The sequence below is a fragment of the Eubalaena glacialis genome, chromosome 11, assembly GCF_028564815.1.
Source record: "Eubalaena glacialis isolate mEubGla1 chromosome 11, mEubGla1.1.hap2.+ XY, whole genome shotgun sequence".
Classification (NCBI taxonomy): domain Eukaryota; kingdom Metazoa; phylum Chordata; class Mammalia; order Artiodactyla; family Balaenidae; genus Eubalaena; species Eubalaena glacialis.
The window spans coordinates 59,323,894-59,342,864 of record NC_083726.1 but is presented as its reverse complement, the minus strand read 5'-3'; the positions used below and the strand labels follow the sequence as shown (position 1 = coordinate 59,342,864).

Here is an 18,971-nt window from a genome sequence, read left to right as displayed (position 1 = left end):
TTATTGTCCACCTTGGATCCTTGGAGAACGAGAAACGAGAGGACATGGCCAGTCTCCTAGTGGGCGGCATCCAAGCTGAGCCCTCTCCAGGGGTTTTCCAGAGTAATAGGCCAGGCACACGCAGGCAGAAAGGCATGAGAAGCAAGCAGTAGGAATGGGGGAGGAAGAGTTAGGGAAGGCCTGCGGGTGGAGGAGCAGGAGCTGGGAGGGTGGCGTCTGGTTGTTGATATCAAAGGAACAGGACTGTAAACCCAAGTTGGTACAGATGCCACCCTGTTCCTCTTCAGTAACCGGGCTGCAAGGTGGTTCCTCACAACCTCTTTCTCTTTCTTCCCCAGTTTCTAAGAGGGACTGAGGCCTCTTCTCTCAGCATGCTGCAAACCTGTGGTCTCTGATACTAACTCCCTCCCCAGTCCTTGTTGTTCAACTGTACTATGTTTGATGTCTTGTCTTACTCTGTATCTCTTTGTACTCTGTATCTATATATCAAAAGCTGCTGCTATGTCTCTCTCTTCTCTCTGTCATACTCTCTAGTATCTAATGATGTATTTAGCAATTTCTAAGCATAGTATACCCTCCTCATTTGGGGCCATAGGGAGGAGGGTCAGCGTTTCTTCTTTCTCTCATATATGCATCTCTCACACTGAATGGTGTTAGTCACGGAGATGATAAAAGGAAAATGGGAGCTAGAGGGCTGTGATCCTTCACAAACACACACACACACATGCACGCACACAAAGCCTTAAGCAGAAGAATGTCTTAGCGTCATGAGAAGATACAGAAATAGTCTCTTCCTCCCTCCTCTTCCACATTTAGCACAGGGGAGGGTAAAATGGAAGGACTGCTTAAATTATACGGTGAATTTTCTTCAGACACCCCTCACCCAAACGGAGGGGTTCTGGGTGTGCACCTCTGCCCCCCGAGGTCTGCCTTTTGCCTCCCTCTTCCTGTGCCCCCTGGACAACCAAGAACATGGCTTGCTCAAGGGACCACTTCCCTTTCTCCTCAAAACTCCTTTTGATATTCTCTACCCCAGAGCTCATGACCAGAACCCAAAGCTGCTTAAAATTATTTTGAAAAATTAAGGAGGCCAACCCATTTCCAACAATCTGTCAAATGGTTGCTCATCTGTCCACGGTGATAGTTATAGCCAAGCGTAAGCAAAATGATTCCTTCTTTGGCTTTGGGGGTAAACAGACTGGAAAATTCCTAAGTATTTTTTTGCCACAGTGATGGGCTGGATTCCTTTCTCTGTCCCATATTGGGCTGCATGTTCTTCCCGTCTGCACCTTTTGGTTTGGGGGCTTCCAGTTCACTGGCAAAATAGGTATCTCGAAATGCCTTCCTTTCAAGCTGGAGCCTGACTTTTCCCCGATGATACACATTAAAAAATGTTTTTTTTCTGAAAAGAATTCCCTCTATAATGTCCTCATCTGGTATTAAGTGCACTTTAAAGAAAAGGGCAGGGCAGATTTTCCAGAGGTGGAGGAGCCCAAGGGCTTGACCCAGGGGGCTCCCCCACTCCCTATGGAATTGACAGGACTATTGTTTTGTTTTCACATCCTGTCCTACCACATGGTGCTAAGGTGGCTTTCCAGGTAAGTGCAGGGATGGAGAGTGGAGGTCACAAGCCAGTCCAAATCAAGAAATATAACCTGGTGTCCAGATAGCCAGTCTTATCTGGGATGGAAGAACAGGGTAGCAGGGCAACCCATCACCTAGTTTCTAAGTCAGGAAAGAAAGCTCAGTGTAAGTGTCAGCTGGTAAATACAGCCTGTGTTGGCCTGTGACTCCTTCAAGGGAAAAAGTCCTTTCTCCCTTTACCTGTTGGGCCCTTTTTAGCAATTAAGAAGAAATGCAGGGAAAAAAAAAATACCAGAGGGGTGTAGAATAAATCCAAGGTGGTGATATTCAAACATTTTTCAGAACCAATCTTATATAGAACCCTGATATAAAGAATAGCTAAAAGTGACGCAGACCTGGGCAGTTTGCATTTTTGTTGTTTGGTGGAAAATGCTTCACTAGTTGAGGAGCCCTTGAACAGTCCTTAAGAGACCCCAAGGATTCTGTAGAGTAGATTGAAAACCACTGCTCTGAGGAAAGGGGTTCAATCTGGCTCCCCTGCCCCAAGCAAAGGGGGAAAGGGTGGGGTTGGTGAGCCACGCTGTCTCCAGACGCAAGCGGAGAGGAAGGAAGATACCTGTGCACCTGGAGACTTGTGCTAAGATCGGCCAGCAGGGCACCCAAGAATCCAGTGGGCTTTACGTAATCTTGCCACCAAATGACTCTTTTAAAACACAGAAGAAAATGTGAAGGTGTAGGGCAGATGAGGAGAGAGATGACAGAGGGAACAGCCTTCTCTTTAGCAAGATGTATGGGAAATATAATTCACTTACATAAATAAGAAACGACACACACACAAAGCCTTCACCAGAAGCTTCACTCCACATCCTCCTCCTCCCCCTCCTCCCACCCCCCTCACCACATTCCTTTCAGAGAGCCAGGGTCTCCACGAGGGGCACCTGGCCTGCCCCCTCACATCTGCCAAAATGTTGCATGCCAGCGTGGAAGACAAACCAAACTGCACCAACCCCTGTGTGTATTTACTTGATGTACATAGATACCTTTAAAATAAAATAAAGTCAATGATGGCTCTCCGGTGTTGTAAGTCTTTATCCCTCCCCAGTCTCACTCCCTTCCCTGCACGTAATGGCATTATGACAGTGTGGGATATATCCTTCCAGGTGTTTTTCCATATATTTACACGTAGGTTTTTTTCCCCACTTGACTATGTCCTAGAGATCTTTTCATGTCAAGATACATATTTACCTCATTAAAAAAATACATGATTTTTCATAAACTTATCCTATAATTTATTCAACCATTCCACTATTGGTGGACATCTATCTAGGTTGTTTGTAATTTTTAACAAAAAATGGTATCCTGTTTTCTTCACTGTTTTCCCCAGACCACCCTCAGCCCCAGCATCAATTCCATCCCTCTAGCACGTCTGCATCCCTCCCTCACCAAGAGCTCAGCTCTCTTGTCCCAATATTGTTTACCACAATCACCCTTCTAACCCCCATTTTAGAGCATAGCCCTACCTGTCTTCTCTGCTCTTACTTCAAAGTTTCTGAGATAAGTGGAGAAAACCACACAACCAAAACACTGGGGCAATTAAAAACAAAGAGCCCGGGCTTCCCTGGTGGCGCAGTGGTTGAGAATCTGCCTGCCAATGCAGGGGACACGGGTTCGAGCCCTGGTCTGGGAAGATCCCACATGCCACGGAGCAACTAGGCCCGTGAGCCACAACTACTGAGCCTGCGCGTCTGGAGCCTGTGCTCCGCAACAAGAGAGGCCGCGATAGTGAGAGGCCCGTGCACCGCGATGAAGAGTGGCCCCCGCTTGCCGCAACTAGAGAAAGCCCTTACACAGAAACGAAGACCCAACACAGCCAAAAATAAATAAATTTAAAAACAAAACAAAGAGCCCCAGAGGTAACTGGACCTTTGGTGCTGGTTTAACGTTCCTTCTGTGTGTCCCCGCTGTTTTCTCTCCCACTCTCCAGAGCAGCTAGTCTAAACCCTCACTCCTCAAGATCCCTTCTCACCCTCCTCTCTTAGGCAACAACTTTGTCTGTTTTAGAGGGTAAATTAAGGTGACTGTGTGAAATTCTTCATCTCCCCCCCCCCCCACCTACACACTTACCTCTGTCTACACAGATCCCTTTGCTTTCTCCCGTCTGACAAGTGATAAATCTCCCTTCTCTGGACTAAATCAAGGCCCTTCTAGATCTTCATTCCTGAGGTACTTACAAAGACTCAATATATAAAATAACTAATGAGAACCTACTGTATAGCACAGGGAACTCTACTCAGTGCTCTGTGGTGACCTAAATGGGAAGGAAATCCAAAAAAGAGGGGATATATGTATATGTATAGCTGTACAGTAGAAACTAACACAACATTGTAAAGCAACTATACTCCAATAAAAATTAAGAAAGAAACTAAAACAAAAAATATATAAAATAACTAAAAGTGATGCAGACTTGGGCAGTTTGCATTTTCTCCGTTAACTTCTGTCTCAGTGATTTCTTCCCTTGTCCTTGGTAAGGTCTCCCTTAAAAGTGTGTTTTACTGTGTTTCTCTATAAGCCACCCCCCACCTTGTTTTCTCACAACCAAATTTCCTGATGAAGTCCCACGCTTCCCTTCCCCACTTCCTCACCTCCTATTCATACCTCAGCCCACCTGGATCTGGCTCTTGTTCTGCTGAAAGTGCTTTCCAAAGATCACTAGTTGCCAAAGACAGTGGGCACTTCTCCTTCCATGTCTTGCCTCACCTTTCCATGACATTTGACACTGCTCTCCATTCCTTCCTTCTCGAAATTCAACTCCCTTGGCTTTTGTGACCCTGCTTTCCTGGCCCCTTTTACTTCTCTGGCCACCCCTTCTCAGTCTTCTCCCACTAGCCTCTCACATGGTGGCCTATACCAGGGTTCAGCCTTTCCTTGCTCTCCCTGGGAGGTGTCATCCACACCTACGGATTCTTCGCAAAAATTAAACTTTTATCCCCAGCCCAGATCATTCTGCTGAACTCTGGGCCCATATGTCCAGCTGCCCTCAGGTGCCTCAAACACGGTCCAAATTGAACTCTTTGTTTTCAACCAAAACTGCTCCTTTTCATGTCACCGCCATCTCTCTACACCTTAGCCAGAAGCCTGGGATTCATTCTCAATGTCTCCCTTTCCCTCAAATCCCACATCCACTAAGGATTTTACAAATTGACATCAAACTATACCTTTAGATGCCAGCCCCTTCTTTCCATCCCAAATAGTCATTGTTTTAGTTCCTCATCTCGTGCCTAGACTTTTGCAGTACTCTGGTCACCCTCCAGAATGATGCCTGAGAGGTCTTTCCAAAAGCACAAAACCCACTTAAGGGATCTCCTACTTCATAAAGAAATGCTTTCGGGTTAGCTTCAGGGCGGAGGTTATTCCTAGAAACTGGGCAAAACCGGAAGGCGGCGACTTTGCAGCAAAGAAGTCCGAGACCGAGGGGTTAAATCAGGCCAGTCCAGGCAGCATCCCCTATGCCTGGATGACTGGTCTGGGCCTCGCGGACTGCTCGCAGCCCTCAGGGCAAAAGGCTTCGGTGCGACTCCCCGCCGCCAGGTGAGTCCAGCCAACGCGCGGGCGTTGGGACAGAAGGGCGGCCGCCAGGGGGCGGAGTCAGCCTGCCCCGCCCTGCTCGCGCGCCTGCGGACCAGCCTCCGGTCACGTGACGGAGGCGCAGGTGAGCGCCGCTTCCGGGGTTGGGAGACCACATCGCGGCCGGCTCCGGCTTTCACTCGGTTGGGTGTGCGGGAGATTATGGCGTCTTCCTCGGTCCCGCCGGCCACTGTACCGGCGCCGACAGCGGCTTCCGGCACAGGTTTCGGCTTCGCTTCCAAAACCAAGAAGAAGCATTTCGTGCAGCAGAAGGTGAAGGTGTTCCGGGCGGCCGACCCGCTGATGGGCGTGTTCCTGTGGGGCGTAGCCCACTCGGTGAGACCCGGCCCCGGCCCCGGCCCCGGCCCTGGCCCTGGCCCCGCGGAGGCCCTGTCCGAACCCCTCAGCTCCTCCGGGCTTGTCTGTTTCCAGGCTCCCGCCTCCGGAGCCCCTAGCGCTGCCACTTTTCCCCCAGGCTGTCCTGGTCCCTGCCCACCTACCCTCAGGTGTTTCACCCAGCGTACCTTCTCGCTCTAGACCTTTTTTTTTTCTTTTTAACGTAGACTTTTGTCTCTCCCTCCGCCCGTTACTCCTCCACTCTGGTTCCATCTTCCCCAACTGAAATCCAGCTCCCTGCCTCCTTCCAGTCAGTTCCAGCCTCAGGCCACGGAGACCGGCCGGGACCCGGCTCCGTCTGGAAGGACATTAGGGAGAGTAGCTCTTCTGGCTTGGTAGTGGTGAGGTCTCCGGTGAGAGTGTAAGTGTAGAAGGGGAGCGGAGAGGGTAACTGGATGAAGGGAATCGTTCACTTCTCCTTTGCACTTTGCTTTACAGCCGCCGTCCGTGACTTTGGAACCTTGGCTTTGGGGGAAGCTCCAGGCTTCCTGGACCTTCTAATCCTGCATGTGTCCCTTCCTTTCCCTTCCAGAGGTACAGCATTTCAGAGAAGCTACCCCACCCTGAGCCTAGTGGTTGCACTTACTCAGCACTTAATGTATGTAAGCCTTTGGTGTTAATTGCAACCCATTGCTGGCTGGAGTAATGGTATTTGGTGTAAGTGGCGGTCATCTTTGACCAAAGAGCTGGCTCAGGAGCTCTGGTCATGGGGACATTATGGTGGTGAACTTTAGAATCAGGGAACTGCTGTAGACGGTTGGCCTGGGAATCTGGAGGAGGCCAAAAGAGGCCAGCTCATCTACTTTCCTGAGGATACCTCAGGTGAAGGAAGCACAGCCCTTGCCCCCCTTCCCTCAGATCTGGATTGGAGGGATGCAGTGACCTTGAATGTGACGGGCAATATTTAAAAAAAAAATTTTTTTTTTAATTTATCTTCTTTATTTATTTTTGGCTGTGTTGGGTGTGCGGGCTTCTCATTGCGGTGGCTTCTCTTGTTGCAGAGCACAGGCTCTAGGCATGCGGGCTTCAGTAGTTGCGGCACGCGGGCTCAGTAGTTGTGGCACACGGGCTTAGTTGCTCCCCTGCACGTGAGATCTTTCTGGACCAGATGTCGAACCCGTGTCCCGTGCATTGGCAGGCGGATTCTCAACCACTGCACCACCAGGGAAGCCACCAAGCAATATTTTAAAAACTCAACTTCCTTGAAACATTATAGTCATGGTAGTGCTATGGAGGTGGAAGGGGATGAGGAGGAATACAGTTTTTGTCACATTTTTATTTGTGGCTTAGAAAGTCATCTGGGGGTGTGTCAGCTCCCTTTTGCATTTGTGGCTCTGTAGACTGCTCCCAGCTCAGTCTAAGGCACTTGGTATGGGCAAGGCTGATGGAGGTGGGCTGCCTCTGTTATGACTCATCCATCCATCCCTTTGGGAAGCTTAAGAAGGAGGGTTTTCCTTTGGTAAGGATTGGGGAATTACACATAAGACCTGCGTCAGCTTCCCTAGGTATATATACTTTAGCCCCAATACCCCACCCTCCAGTCAGCACACATTTACTTCAAGGGTCTGGAATGGAGAAATTCCTTGAACATATGTCTTACTGATGATTCAGCCTGCTTAACAGCAGGTGGCGAGGAGGGGGCATGAAGAACTGTAGCTGAATTTTAGGCTGGGAATCTCTAGTGGCTTTTTTTTTTTTCTGGAGGAATATGTTCTGTCCTCCTTTCCCACTGAGAATGAGAGGAGCTGGGTTTCCATTGCAGTGTATGGGATTTAGGTTAGACTACACTTCATAACCTCTGTCGAATGATCAAGTAAGGATAGGCAAGGCATCTGTTTATTCAGTTAATAAACACTTCAGGACCACTGTGGGCCAGATATTGTGCTAACTAGGCACCTGAGTGATGCAGATGACTAGAACTGGTCCTTACCAGAGCTCACAACCCAGGTGGGGAACTCAGGTAAACTAGAGGTTAGAGTCAAGTGATAAGGGTGCGTGAAAGATACTATGGCAACAGCGGGGAGAAAGCACATCTCCTGGGCATTTCTTAGTGCAGGATCCCCCTTTCCACCCTGAATTAGCAGACTACTGATTCTTGGGGCTGAGGAGAGCATGTGACGCTTGCATCCTTTGGGCTGTGGGTTGGCTTGACTTCAGTGAACAGATGCCTAATGAGCTCATATCCTTTGGCTGCCTGCATTCCCTCTGAAATCAGCTGTTTTTCTTTTATCTTACACCTAGGCAGGTGGGGACCTACTACAGAGAACTGGGTCAGAGTGGTCTGGAAGGACTGGTCCTGTTTGTAAGGAGATGCCTCCTTCAGGATATGGACGTTTCATTCTCGCTGCTGTCGACCCCTCAGAGTCCCCTTAACTCTCTTTGTACTTTGAAAACGCCTTTTGTTTCCAGTGGAGCATGGAACTGTTTGTCTTGAATGTCTTGAGTCTGCTGAGGGTATTTTTTTTCTCTAGAATTTGTCACAGCTTTAAAAAATAGTCCAGAGTTGCTTACAGAGTTTGCCTAATGTAAAATGACTGTCGTGAGCATGAAGTTCCATGGGGGCAGGAGTGTGAGGGGCTGTGTGCAAGGGTTGCTTACTGCAGGCCTTGGGCAGCAGAAGATGGCAGACACATGCTCTCACCTTTGTCAAGCATATGCATAACCAGCGTTTTTAAGGGAATGAGGTTTGAGTTGCCCTTTTCTGACTCTTGCCCAGACACAGTGTATAAGTAGCTCTCCACAACCCTACTCACTGCCTTCCTGTTCTTGTTTTGGCTTATCAGATCAATGAGCTCAGCCAGGTGCCTCCCCCGGTGATGCTGCTGCCAGATGACTTTAAGGCCAGCTCCAAGATCAAGGTCAACAATCACCTTTTCCGCAGGTATGTGGGAATCCCCACCCTTCTCATGTCAACCTTCCTAGAAAAGAGAATAAATAATTTTAAGAGTTAGGATTGAATGAGTTGAAGGTTTTAGATTGAGAAGGCAACTTACAAGTTGTTATTGTATTGTCTAACCTTCCTTCCAATGCAGAAATTCAGTATTTTGTAAAGAAACCACTAAAGTAATTTCCAATGTTCCTTACACCCTTACCTATGTGTACTAGTTTACCTCTCCTCTAGCCTGGAGATTCACAAAGTAATAAATACGTTTAGATGCCATTACCATTAGTTTCTTTCTTTTTTTTTTTTTAAATTAATAGCTACTTTATTTATTTATTTATTTATTTATTTTTAACTGTGTTGGGTCTTCGTTTCGTGCGAGGGCTTTCTCTAGTTGCGGCAAGCGAGGGCCACTCTTCATTGTGGTGCGGGGGCCACTCTTCATCGCGGTGCGCGGGCCTCTCACTATCGCGGCCCCTCCCGTTGCAGGGCACAGGCTCCAGACGCGCAGGCTCAGCAGTTGTGGCTCACGGGCCCAGTTGCTCCGCGGCATGTGGGATCTTCCCAGACCAGGGCTCGAACCCGTGTCCCCTGCATTAGCAGGCAGATTCTCAACCACTGCGCCACCAGGGAAGCCCCCATTAGTTTCTGAGAGGGACTCCCTGAAAGAAATACCTGAGTCCTGTAAGCCCTCCTAGTATCAGAAGATGCCATTCAAGACCTATTGCTTATTTAGGGATGTCTCTGACTTGCTTGAGATTTGGAAAATGCTGCTGTTTGGATGGGCAGTAGATCCTGGTTCTACTTAAGCCGCTTACCAGTCATGTGACTTCAGCAGGTCACTCAACCACCCTGAGCCAGCCTCCCCTTCTATAAAATGGGAATAATACACCTTTAAAGGACCTCACAAGGGTTTTATGAGGATCAAATAAGGTAATATTTGTGAAGGTGCTTTATAAAGTGTCAAGCCGTACATAAATATAAGGTAATATTGTTACTTTGTTTCTTATCTTGAAAACCCCTATTGCAGGGAAAATCTGCCCAGTCATTTCAAGTTCAAGGAGTATTGTCCCCAGGTCTTCAGGAACCTGCGTGATCGATTTGGTATTGATGACCAGGATTACTTGGTGAGAGTCCATTGGGTGAGGATAGTCCTTTCTCCCTAACAACTGGGGAATCCTTGGGACAGTCATGTTTGGAGAAATGAGGGCCTTCACAGGTATTCTTTACTTTTTTGTGGTCACAGGCATCTAAAAAATCTGAAGAAAGCGATAAACCCTATCCTTGGGGGGAAATGTAGATACATTAAAAATTTTGCTTTCAATTTCATTTAGTCCATATATGGACACCAAATTTAGAACCCTTGCTCATCCTCTTACGTCAAGATTTTATCCACTTTCAGGTGTGTTCAGTTGGCCACTGTCCTAGACTTGCATCTCTATATAAAGGGGAGGAAAAGAGCTTCTAGCCTGTTCTGTGTCCCCAGGTGTCCCTTACCCGAAGTCCCCCGAGTGAAAGTGAAGGCAGTGATGGTCGCTTCCTTATCTCCTATGATCGGACTCTGGTCATCAAAGAAGTATCCAGTGAGGACATTGCTGACATGCATAGCAACCTCTCCAACTACCATCAGGTCGGGTCTCTCTCCAGCCTCGTTCTTCCCCTCCCTACTCATAACTCAGCTCCAGAGCACTTGGGAGACTTCCTATCCCTCTTCCTCCCTATAGCCCATTTTGCTCCCCAAGAAGCATTTGACATCATACTTTTGAAAACAAGGCATTTCAAAAAGAGAGCCTCTGCATACCGATTTGTGTTTGATTAAATGGAAGAGTTTGTGTTCCTTCTCATTTGGCACTTCTAATCTAAAACCGCTGTGAATTGATAGATACATAAAGGGTACATGTATAGCAAAGTATAAACTTTAGACTAAGTCAGAATTAGATGAAGTGTTAACACCAAATGTACTATCAGGAATAAATGCAGTTTGGGGAGAAAACCAGGATAAGTGCACAATTGGGATAGATTGGAGGAGAGAAGCCATGATCATATCCAGCCCTAAGTGGGATTAGGGAAACTACTCTATCCGATCAGATGAATTTGGAATGTGAAGTTTCTGGACTATTTTGGGAGTAAAAACATGCCTGAATATCTTTCTACTGAAGAAAAATCTCACCAAAATCAGTGAGCAAGGAATAAATGAAAGATTCTAAAAGAGTTTTTGGTTATTCAACAAATATTGGATGTCTGTTGTTATTAGTTCTTATGTTAGGCAGTAGAGAAAGAGGTGAATGAAATGGCCGTGGCCCTTGAGTTTCTCTTGTTCTAATGGCAGAGACCAGTAAGCTAGCGTTAGTTAGCACACAGCAAGCTGCGTGCAAGGAGTAAAGGTATCTAGGGGATGCTCTGGGGTGGCAGAGGAAGAGCATCCCAACTCACCTGGGGCAAGAGGTGCACTTGGTAGGCTCAAAGAGAGTTTTTTAGAGGGAGTATCCTAGAAGTTGATTCTTGCATGACTAGTAGGGACCAGCCATTGGACAAGGAGGAAGAGAGCACTCTAGGCAAAGGAAAACAGCACTTGTAAAGGCACAGAGCCATGAGAGAGCTTGGTGTTGTGGAACTGCAAGAAATTCATTGTGACTGGGATAAGGTATTGTGGAAAAACAGTTAGGCAGGAGCCAGGCTGTGAGGGTTTTATAAGCCACACAAAGAGTTTGGGCTTTATCCTGAAGGTGGTTTGCAGGGGAGTGATATATATGTTATTTAGAGATATTCCTGTGTCAGCATTTTAGAGAATGGATTGCAGGAGGGAAATACTGAGAGTGGAGATACCAGTTAGGAGGTAATTGTAATAGTCCAGGTGAGAAATGACAAGGGCCTGGAGGGATGATGCAGTGGAGATGGAAAGGAAGACCTTTGGGAGAATTGTGGGAATTAAGGCAGAGGCGCTCCAAATTCCTGCTTAGGGATAACTGGGTGCCCAGTGACCAACAGTTGGGGAGCAGAAAAAGAAACAGGTTTTTGGAGGAAGACAGTTCGGATTTAGGCATGTCGAGTTTGTGGTTTCTTCAGTTCATGCAGATATAGATGTCCCATAAGTGGTTGGGGTATGGAGTTTGGGAAAGAGGACTAGATTAGAAGTCTAGATTTCAGAACTATAGGTGAATAGATGGTAATTATCACCATGAATGTATTATATTGGGTTGGCCAAAAAGTTCGTTCGGGTTTAAGATTATGGATGTGTAGAGTGAAATGAAAAGAAGGTTGAGGAAAGAACCTTCAGGAGCAAGAAGAGAAAAGAGCCCATAAAGGAGACTAAGAGTTGTCTGATGCTTTTTTTTTTCTTTTTAACGTGATTGCTAAGTTTAATTCAACAGCTATACACACTCTTGCCTTGTAAAAATAACAGAATGCTCCTCTCAAAGTTACATAGAGACACAAGTTAGCACAAGTTAGAGACACAAGTGAGCACAAGTTTGTTGTTTTTAATACAGCTCTACAAAAAAGTTGGCACCAAATGCACATAAAAGAAGTTTTAAGGCTTAATAAAAATACAGACTAGTAACTTCTCAATACAGCTTGGAGGCTGAGAACAGGATGCTAAGAGTTAATGAATCTTCCAAATACAGGCAGTCCCCAATGTATAAAGCATTTTCCAAATACAAATGGCCTCCTCCATCAGGTTCAAAGGAGCAAAAACTTTTTCTTCTGCTCCTCCCAGTGACCAGACTACCCTGGCTCTCTAAAGCCATGCCCACGGCCCCAAGGAGGGAAACAAGGAGGGAAGATGGGAACAAAAGTAAGGCCACGTGGTCACTGCTGCCCGGAGGCTCTGCTATGGTTGTGTTTTCCTCCTTCCCCCAGGCCTCTATCCCCAGCTCTGCCCCAGAAGTCCCTGCTAGGGGACAGATCTAGAGACCTCTTCCCCTCATGTGGCTGACGGTGAGGCTGAGACTGAAGCCCCAAGGGCCAGCACCACGTCAGGGTCTTTTTGGCGAGAGCTGTCAGATGCTTTTAATGATTTATGCCCTCCTGCATTCCACACAGGATTTGAGGATAGAGAGGAGTGGTGTGATGGGAGCTCAGGGTGAAGAGAGTCTTAAGGAGAGGCTGGTCAGTAGTATCAAGTGCCAGCCAGTTGAAATATGATGATGACTAGATACCCATGAGATTGGCAACTGAGGGATTTGAGGCAGTGAGGAGTAGAGAAATTTCAGAGGAGAAATGAAGGTATAATCTGATTTCAGTGGTTTGAGGTATGAATGAGAGAGAGGAAGTGGACTCATGGCTGACTAATTTTCTGAGAAGGTTGGCTATGAGGAGAAGTAGGCAGCAACACTGAGGGAGATTGTAGCATTGAAAGAGGAATTTTTTTAAGAATCCAGATTATAGACCATCTTGCAAACATTTTTACTGTGGGAGTCTAGCCCACCAAAAAACATTGGTCTAGATCAGTGGTCCCCAACATTTTGGGCACCAGGGACCGGTTTCGTGGAAGACAGTTTTTCCACTGACCGGAGCTGGGGCCGAGATGGGGGGGGTGGATAGTTCAGGCAGTAATGCGAGTGATGGGGAGCTCGCCTGCCGCTCACCTCCTGCGTGCGGCCCGCTTCGTAACAGGCCGAGGACTGGTACCGGTCCGCAGCCCGCGAGTTGGGGACCACTGGTCTAGATAAAATCATTTTGTTGATGTAATTTCTACTACTGTTTCTGTGACTACTTGCATATAAAGAGGGATAATAACACGTACCCTTCCCCATCTCAAAGAATAATAAAGACGAAAGGAGAGATGGCGCTTTAAATTTAAGAGACATTATACACATGGGATAAATGAAAGGTGATGAGGATTCAGAAACTGCATGGATACCAGGGGCATCTTTAGAAAGTCCCCACACCACTTCGGACCTTCTGCAACCTCTCTACTTGAATCCCTATGGAATAGTAGCATTTGAATTCCCATCCCTGAGCTGCTCAGCCTCTTCCCCTTCCTTCCTCCCTTCCACCCCAGTACATTGTGAAGTGCCATGGCAACACACTGCTGCCCCAGTTCCTGGGGATGTACCGGGTTAGCGTGGACAACGAAGACAGCTACATGCTTGTGATGCGCAACATGTTTAGCCACCGTCTCCCTGTGCACAGGAAGTATGACCTCAAGGTAAGGAGAGGAGGTGAGGGCTGAAGGGGAGGCTCCTGATGACCTGAGGGTGGGGAAGGGCCAGGGAGGGCACTGGATGATTCATTTTAAAGGAAAGAAGGCTGTGGGTTTGAGGACTTGTCTTAGGAGCTGGGTCCTGACTGTTCTTTTAGCCACTTCTGCTGACTTTGTCTTTGGGTCTCTCCACAGGGCTCCCTGGTGTCCCGGGAAGCCAGCGATAAGGAGAAGGTGATATAATTTTAGTTGATAGGGTGAGGGATGGGGGAGGGCAGGTCAAAGGGACCTTCTTGGGATAAAGAGGTAGGGATCCCCAGCTATTTATTCTTATCTTAAACCACCAAAAAGAAGAGAGATGTAAACTTTTCCTGATCCAGGGATTGTTTGGAAGGGGCAGTGGGAAGAGCTTCTTTGTCACTGGCATGGGTTAGTCCATGTGGAAGGTTTGGGGATGTGTGAAAATGCCAGACTTCAAGAGCAAAATGCTTACCAGCCGCCTCCCATTCTGAGCTCTCATATTCAAGCAGCTGTTTTTGCTTCAGAAGAAGAAAGAAAAGTCAGAATGGAGGTTCTGGACTGAAACCATAGGCAGAAAGTAGTGGGATGTGATTTGGGGTACAGCCGCAGTGGCTGGGTCTGGGGAAGCCACCAGAGGTAAGAACAGGCTCTGGGCAGCATCCTAGTATGAAGTCAGATGAGAGATGGGCTGTAAATCTGTCTCCCCTAGACACCCCAGAGTCAGAGACAAAGCCCTACATAGAGCAGGGTTTTCTGAGAGCGTGGGGTAAGGGCTGTATTCCCAAGATGTCCCTTTACCTATTCTCAGGTTAAAGAATTGCCCACCCTTAAGGATATGGACTTTCTCAACAAGAACCAGAAAGTTTATATTGCTGAAGAGGAGAAGAAAGTCTTTCTAGAGAAGCTAAAGAGAGATGTGGAGGTGATGGTTGGGGTGCTGTGGGAAATGGCTTTGTGTCCCTTTTTTGCTCCCCACAAGGCAGTTGCCCATTCACAATACGAGGGAACTCCTCCCCTTCCCTTTGGGTTCTCTGCATGTAGGGGAGTTGGGTATGAGTCATGAAAACCCTCTAGAGGTGACCTATGGAGGGGGTGGCTGGCTTGAGCTAAAAGAATGATCTTAGATACCCAGGACAATTAGGTAATAAAGGGCAATGGTATACTCCCAACCCTCAATTTTTACACTTCTTTTCCCCAGGAGGGCCCCGGAAATTCAGGGATGGAGGTATAAGGGTGGTACCTGGGAGTGGAGAGGGAGATCTGCGGCTTCTGATTTGTCAGTGGGGTCTCAGTTCCTAGTGCAGCTGAAGATCATGGACTACAGCCTTCTTCTGGGCATCCACGACATCATTCGCGGCTCTGAACCGGAGGAGGAGGGGCCTGTGCGGGAGGAGGAGTCAGAGGGGGATGGGGACTGTGCCCTGACCGGACCTCCTGCTCTGGTGGGCTCCTATGGCACTTCCCCTGAGGGTATCGGCGGCTACATCCATTCCCACCGGCCCCTGGGCCCTGGAGAGTTTGAATCCTTCATTGATGTCTATGCCATCCGGAGTGCTGAGGGTGAGAAAGAGCCTGGTAATTTTAAGGGTGGGGAGGGTGGTCCCTGGAGGACAGAGACCAGGGTGGTGGGTGGAGAGGCTGTTTAGCTTTTCAGAACAGATCTGACTGGTTCCTGGGGAGAGGGAATTGGGACTGTACTTGCTCTTCATTGCTGGTCTCTCTCCCCAGGGGCCCCTCAGAAGGAGGTGTATTTCATGGGCCTCATTGACATCCTGACACAGTATGATGCCAAGAAGAAAGCAGCTCACGCAGCCAAAACTGTCAAGCATGGGGTGAGGGTTCTCTAAAGCCTTTCCTTTCTTGTCTTGACTATTCAAGAGCCTCTTGTGCCAGAGCAGTGGGGTGGCAGAAGGATGAAGGGTTGGGTATGGAAATGATCTGGAGTGGAACTGAGAGTGGGGAGTCGGGGAGGGGTGCGGGGCCTGACACCATGTTCCATACCTCCTCTCATAGGCGGGGGCAGAGATTTCTACTGTCCATCCTGAGCAGTATGCTAAGCGATTCCTGGATTTTATTACCAACATCTTTGCCTAAGAGACTGCCTGACTCCATGGTGACTGCTGCTCTGTTTTCCAGGTGGTAGGGTTCTGAGAGGCTTGGGGGAATTGTGGATATTCTGGCCACTACTTCTGCTCTTTCTCTTTTGCTAACTTCAGGCTACAGGCTCCTTCCATCCAAATAACTCAGTCTTGTTGAGTAGGCTCTTCCTGGCCCTCAGAAATACATTGTCCTCTCTTCTCTTCCTTTCCTTCTCCCTTCCCCTCCAACAAGTCTGCTTGCTTCATTAGAGTGTTACTGTTGACTCTCTCCCAAGTGCCTTGATCTTTGTAAAATGTCCTGTTGTTTCCATAACATAGGAGGAGCTGGGGGAAGGGTGTTGTTTGCCATCTTCAGGACCTGACTGGACAGATGGACCTGGCTCAAGCTGCTACTCTGGATGCACTTTGCTGTGTGGGATGAACTAAGAGTGTCTGAATTTTGCTGATAACTTTATAGAGCTCACTGTGGCACACTTCCTTCCCGGTAGGCCCTGGGATGGAAGATTTTCAAAATACTACAGATGTGGGTGCAGGCATGCACACATACGATGGGATATGGCCAATCTTATGCAGGTGGGGTGGAGAATGGTGGGCGGGCTGGCAGCTCATGGAGGTGGGACCTGTGAGGACTCTTGTGATTATGCAGGGAATTGGAGGTCTCTGTTGAGGGTTGACTACTCTCCAGTCTCTTCCCTCACTCCACGTTCACCCCCACCAGAGATGGCCACAGTGTTGAATCCTGGGTGAAGGTGTTTCACTGTTGCTGCTCTTCACCAGGACCTCACATCCCTCCTGGAGCTGGAACCCTTCATTGGGGGTGTGGCCAGTTCTGGAGGCTGGGAGGATGAGCCAGGGGTATAAGGTTCACTCCCCATGTTAAATTTCCTTTCTTCATGTCTAGCCACCCCTAAGGTTTTAGACCCAGCAGAAGGGAATATCTCTACCTGGGTTAACCCTGGTTATTTCAAGAGAACGGAAGTCTCACATGTGGGAACCTCCTCTACTCCCTGGAAGTGTGCCCCTAGCATACTTCCTTCCCCTCTCCTTCTCAAACCCTTTTTCCAGTTGGATTTGTTATTCTGTTCGTCTTATACTGCTACTGTGTCTCTCAGGGGACAGATGGCCGCCTTTGTCATCTTCACTCTCCACCCCCAGAGAGGAGTCAGAGCCATAACCCAGCCCCCTCCAAAGATAGTTGAGTTAAAACGTGATATTCTCAGAATGTAGCAGACCCTGATGAGCTGAGATAGTGTACTCCCTTCCCCGCAATGCCCTTGGGGCTCAGGCAGCCATTCTTCTTGTGATCCTACATCCCCCCTGAGGCTTCTTCACTTCTCTAAAACATAAAGATGGGCACCAGCAAGTGGCCTGTGGGGTACAAAGACTCTTGCTCTGTATCTGCCTGGACTGATCTGTCTCACAAGAAGTCATGAGGTCATAAAGGAGAATTCCTCCTGCCCCTGCATCTTCTGCTCTAAAGGAAGTGACAAGAGGAGTCCCTAGTTAAGGATTAGAGTCCCTATAATATGTTCCTGTCAGGAGGCTGATGGATCTTTTTCATTCCAACCATCTACCTTTCCCCTGTTGAATGCAATAAAACTCCATGACACCAGCAACTGTTGTTCTTTAGAAATGGGTTTTCTGACCACGTGGCTGATGTATCATAAGCATTATGGTCTTCTTCATTTGTTGCTTCTGTTTTTTTTCATCTTTTTTGTTTTATTAATTAATAAAAAAGATCTTGTGTATTTACTCCCGTTGCTGTCACTATATAGAAAATAAATTATTGAATCCAAATTCCTTCACAGAAATGCCTCTTCTTTCCCTCTCGCTATTTTGGAAGCCTGGGCTTAGGGATGCAGAGACCAGATGAAGAATTCTGATTGGTCTTTAAGGTGTTGGTCCCTAAGGATGTGGGTTTCAAGATAGATGGCTGTGAACTTAAAAAGGTGTTGAGGAGTGTGCATGGGAATGGAAAACATTCCCCAATTTTGTGGGAGTTAGCTATAGGGGGGCCAGGGACAGCTGAGATGATGTGACGCTCCTTCTTCCCCCAGGGTTCTGGGCTAGATCACACTCCCATCTCTGGAAAGGTGAGCACCAAGCACACATGAGCTAAAGGAGAAGGAATTCAGTGTTCCCGCAGGCTTCCTGGAAAGAAGTCCTCTGGAGGGCAGGAAGAGTACAGCAGGGTCCTGGGAAAGTAAAGAAGAAAGTGACCAACCATCCAGATGGAGAGGGAGTAAAGAAAAGGGGGTGGATTATCAGAAGTTGCTGCCAGTCTGGGAGATCCATCCGGTACTGCTGGCTGAGGAGGTCTTTTGGCTGGTGGAAAAACCTGGCTTGATGTGGCCCCAGGGAAGTGAGTTGGACTGGGGGCGGAGATTGCTCTGATGTGGGAAGCAGAAGAGAGAAGAGCTTTTTTTTTTTTTTTTCCTTTGAGAGTTTTTAACTCTATTTCAACCATAGACTTGATACTACTATCACTCCAAGCATTAAAAAAAAAAAAAAAAAAGTATTCACTTCTCATTCTGCACCAGCCTCAGTATCCCTGTTTGTGTAAAGAGAAAAATCAGAGACACTTACCAATACCCATCTGGGAGCAGGTTTTGCAGGGTCACAGAAGGTAACAATCTGGGAAAAGGCAAGCGATGAGGCAGGGGATTGAAATAGTTTAGTCCTGGACTTATTTTTTAGAACAAATGCTTCTTACTATGACTCTTCTTCCTACCCCATATTCCTCAAAGGCCTTTCTAGAAAAATGATCACAGAGAAATTGCCCTCTCTTCCCCATCTACCTAAGCGACACTCCTCACCCACCCATCCACCACTAGCTCCCAGAAGCTGCCACGAAGCTGGCTGGGAAAGAAAAGGGAGAGGGCCCCCTCCCGGGAGGGGGAAGCGAGAAGGGTGGCGTCTCTAAGAGATTTAACCTCCCACCCTCTGTTCCACGATACCACCCCAAGCCTCCAAAGATTGGGACGGCGCCTCCATTTTTGTTTTGGGGCAGAAGAGCAGGGGCTTGTGGATAGAAGGGGTCAAAGGAAACGGTGATTATCACCCGTGAAGGGGAAGGGGGGTGCCATCCTCCTTCCTTCCCTTTCCCTCAGTCTGCACCCCCTGCAAACTCCCCCCCCCCGCCGGCCCCCCGCCACCTTCTCGGGGTCTCCCCCCCACCCTGGTTGCTAAGGCCCAGACCGTCATCCCAGCAACAGCCTCAGTC

General features: G+C 48.0%; 1 protein-coding gene across 3 annotated transcripts; it reads left to right on the top strand.

Annotated features, from left to right (window-relative positions):
* The first annotated feature begins 5,283 nt into the window (after nt 1-5,283).
* On the top strand, nt 5,284-17,534 carry PIP4K2C (phosphatidylinositol-5-phosphate 4-kinase type 2 gamma). Of its 3 annotated transcripts, none has more exons than XM_061204551.1 (11): nt 5,284-5,544; nt 8,388-8,485; nt 9,516-9,612; nt 9,972-10,115; nt 13,488-13,634; nt 13,824-13,862; nt 14,458-14,571; nt 14,942-15,209; nt 15,378-15,481; nt 15,663-15,785; nt 16,067-17,534. In XM_061204551.1, exons 1-10 carry the CDS (start codon nt 5,371-5,373, stop codon nt 15,741-15,743), a joined length of 1,266 nt encoding a protein of 421 aa, XP_061060534.1. In that variant the 5' UTR covers nt 5,284-5,370; the 3' UTR covers nt 15,744-15,785; nt 16,067-17,534. The 3 variants fall into 3 exon arrangements, with proteins under 3 accessions (XP_061060534.1, XP_061060533.1, XP_061060532.1); XM_061204550.1 differs by having other exon boundaries at nt 5,285-5,544; nt 15,663-15,762; XM_061204549.1 differs by having other exon boundaries at nt 5,285-5,544; nt 15,663-17,534.
* The last annotated feature ends 1,437 nt before the right edge of the window (nt 17,535-18,971 follow it).

Excerpts from the sequence above, each read along its gene's own strand:
- PIP4K2C (XM_061204551.1), top strand. The coding sequence starts at position 5,371 with ATGGCGTCTTCCTCGGTCCCGCCGGCCACTGTACCGGCGCCGACAGCG. Across the intron at positions 10,116-13,487 it reads ACCTCTCCAACTACCATCAG|TACATTGTGAAGTGCCATGG; the intron begins GTCGGGTCTCTC and ends CTTCCACCCCAG. Across the intron at positions 14,572-14,941 it reads AGCTAAAGAGAGATGTGGAG|TTCCTAGTGCAGCTGAAGAT; the intron begins GTGATGGTTGGG and ends GTGGGGTCTCAG.